The sequence below is a fragment of the Balaenoptera ricei genome, chromosome X (genome assembly GCF_028023285.1).
Source record: "Balaenoptera ricei isolate mBalRic1 chromosome X, mBalRic1.hap2, whole genome shotgun sequence".
Lineage (NCBI taxonomy): Eukaryota > Metazoa > Chordata > Mammalia > Artiodactyla > Balaenopteridae > Balaenoptera > Balaenoptera ricei.
The window spans coordinates 87,266,771-87,269,613 of NC_082660.1; the positions used below are offsets into that span (position 1 = coordinate 87,266,771).

The window sequence follows — 2,843 nt, forward strand, 5'->3', positions numbered from 1 at the left end:
TTGGTTTCTGGCTTTATAATTGTTTTAACATTATAACTTTAAAAAAAGGTGTTTTCTTATAACATCTCTAATTACCAAAAAACATTGTAAGATGCATTTTGGAGTTGTAAACCCAATAGCATGCATCAGTCATGTTTTAAATACTTACTTGATGAATGAATCAAGGAGTCTTCCTCTTCCACATTCCAAGGAAGATTTCCAGTACTTAGTGGGCAAAATGGTTATAGCTCATAATCTCTGCTGTTACATCAATGTCTAAGCCTGTATAAGGTTATACCTACATCTCAAGCAAGAAATATAGATCTTCGCATAGTTTCCATAAAGAAAGGCAAGATCCAATGAGGCAGTGGGCAAATTGTATACCAGAACACTTGTAGTTGGATTGTGAAAGAATTTCAGGGTCAGATTTGGCAGATCACCTAGTAGGTGTTGGGAGGCACACCAACTTTCAATCCTAGCTAGGGTCAGAGAGCCTGTTCCTAGGTAGCACATATTTCCAAGCCCCATCACTGTTACCTTCCACCTCCTTTTAAAAAAACATTTGCCATAAGTAAAGCCAACAAGACACTCAAGAGAATCCAGGCATAAATGTTTATGCATTTGGCATTATTATACAAGTTTGGGAGAAAACAAAAAGTGAGTCAGAATTTAATTGAGGGTGTTTATATAACATAGCTGTACATGACCAAGTATGTTACCACAACATTCTACATTTAGCTTTCTGGAGCCCAAGGCAGAATTAAGATCTAGAATGGGCCTCTTCTCTGGAAAATCCTTCTCAAGATCTTTTATCTTTATCAAAGAGGATTATTTCCACCTCCATCCCATAGCTCTTAAGGGTGCTAGATAACACAGGCCTACTCAAATAGGCTTCAGATATTTGGAATCTAGGCAAATGGGGCCTTAATTATCATTCGGTGGGCTTGAATTTTACCCTACTAATTTTGAGTGAATGAAGAGCATTCAGGAAAACTCTTGCCTGTTTCATTTTTGTGGTTTTCTTCTGTTTCTCCTTTCTGTTTCTTGAGCCCTGCCTTTCTTTTTATAGCAGGCAAGAGATTCACTTAAAGTGAAGGAAGGGAATAGTGAGAGAGAGACTATTTCTGCCCGAATTTCAACTTCTGGGTTCAGATATACTACCCTATGACCCACCACTTTAACACTAATTTATGCTTTAGCTTCTTAGTGAATAGCCAATTTGTAGCTCATCAAAATACTCTCTCCTCCTCCAAGACATAAACTCTACTATGAAGTTCTCAGCTACTAGTGGCTTGGAGGAGAAACTGCATTTCCCCCAAAATAGGCTCTTGCATACTCAAAACTAAACAGTACACAAATGTCTTGCATTGAGTTCCTAATATTGGCAGAATATTTGTTCTCGTTGTTGTTCTAGATACACGTGTTTGGTGAGTGAGGGGCGACAGAGGTGGAGATGGTGCTGTACGCACCTGGTATAAACTTTCAAGCTGAACGCCACACAGAGAGAAAGTCCTAACAGGGCAGGCCGGGCAGCATTCTGGGGCCTATAACACTGGGTTGGGAAGCGAGTCTGCGGGAGTCTCATCCAGGGCTGGCGGCGTCCAGCCACCCTGGAGGCTCGCTGGCCGGAGGTCCTGGGCGGCACCTGGGCTCAGCACACATCATTCAGGGCTTTGCGGGCAAACTCGGGCAGGACAAAGGGTGCCCGATGTACATCAGAGTTGTAGTATTTCAGCTGCATCTGTTCCACCTGCTTCTGCGTCAGCTGCTGCACGGGCTCCAGGAAGTTGGTGCTTGGATTTTTGCTGCACAGTATGAAGCCAGTTTGGCAGCTGGGGTAGGTGGGGATGGTGCAGTAAGCGTAGCCCACCACCGGGAAGAGTGATTTGCAGAACTGCCGCATCACCTTGATGAGGTCCAGGTGCAGCCACTGACACTCGCCCTGGCAGCAGAGGATGCCACCCTCCTTCAGGGCCGTCTTCATGAGCCGGTAACAGGAATCCTTGAAGAGACTCTCAGCAGGGCCCAGGGGGTCTGAGGAGTCAGTGATAATGACATCGAAAGCATCCTGGTTCTGTTTCATGAACTCAAAACCATTATCCACACGTAGGATGAGCTTTGAGCTCGAGTAGCCAACGGCCATGCCCGGCAGGAACTTCTTGGAGACTTGAACGACATCCTCGTCGATCTCGCACTGGACCACGGACTCCACGGAGGAATGCTTCACCATCTGCCGCAGGACACCCCCATCCCCGCCCCCGACGATCAGCACCTTGCGTGGATTGGGGTGGCTACAGAGGGGCAAGTTGGCGATCATCTCCTGGTAGGAGAACTCGTCCCTCTCTGTGCACTGGACGACGCCATCCAACACCAGCACGTTGCCGTAGCTCTTACTGCGGAAGACAAGGATATCCTGGTACCGCGAGCGCTGATGGTGTAGCAGCTGCTCCGCCTGCAGCGACAGGGCCTGGCCGGGCCATGGGCTGCACGTCTAGCGGAACCAGATGGCGGCGGGGCCGTCGGGGCCGGGCTCCATGGCTGGCAGGCTGGCGGGCGGGCGGACTCGAGGCCCGGGGAGCGGGATTCCGGCCCGGGACTGCAGGCAGCGCGGAGCCGCAGCACAACGGAACCAGCCCCACCCAGCGCCCGCGCCTCGCCCTAACCCCGCCCGCGCCCTACCGCCGGCGGCGGGGCGGAGCCTGCCGGCAGGGGCGAAACCCGAAACCTCTTTGCAGAGGCCTTTGGTATCTCTTTATCTCCTAGCCATTTCTTATCATTAACATTCTACCCCATGTCTCCAGATCACTGTGTCACTTCTGTATGGCATAATCCCCTCCCAGCACTTCTGGGAACATCCACTAGAG

The 2,843-nt window shown here is 49.3% G+C and overlaps 1 protein-coding gene across 1 annotated transcript; it reads right to left on the reverse strand.

Annotated features, from left to right (window-relative positions):
- Positions 1 to 1,630: 1,630 nt before the first annotated feature.
- On the reverse strand, positions 1,631 to 2,515 carry LOC132356844 (spermidine synthase-like). The gene is given in 1 exon segment (XM_059909958.1): positions 1,631 to 2,515. A coding segment is annotated over 1 exon segment (885 nt).
- Between the last annotated feature and the right edge of the window lie 328 nt (positions 2,516 to 2,843).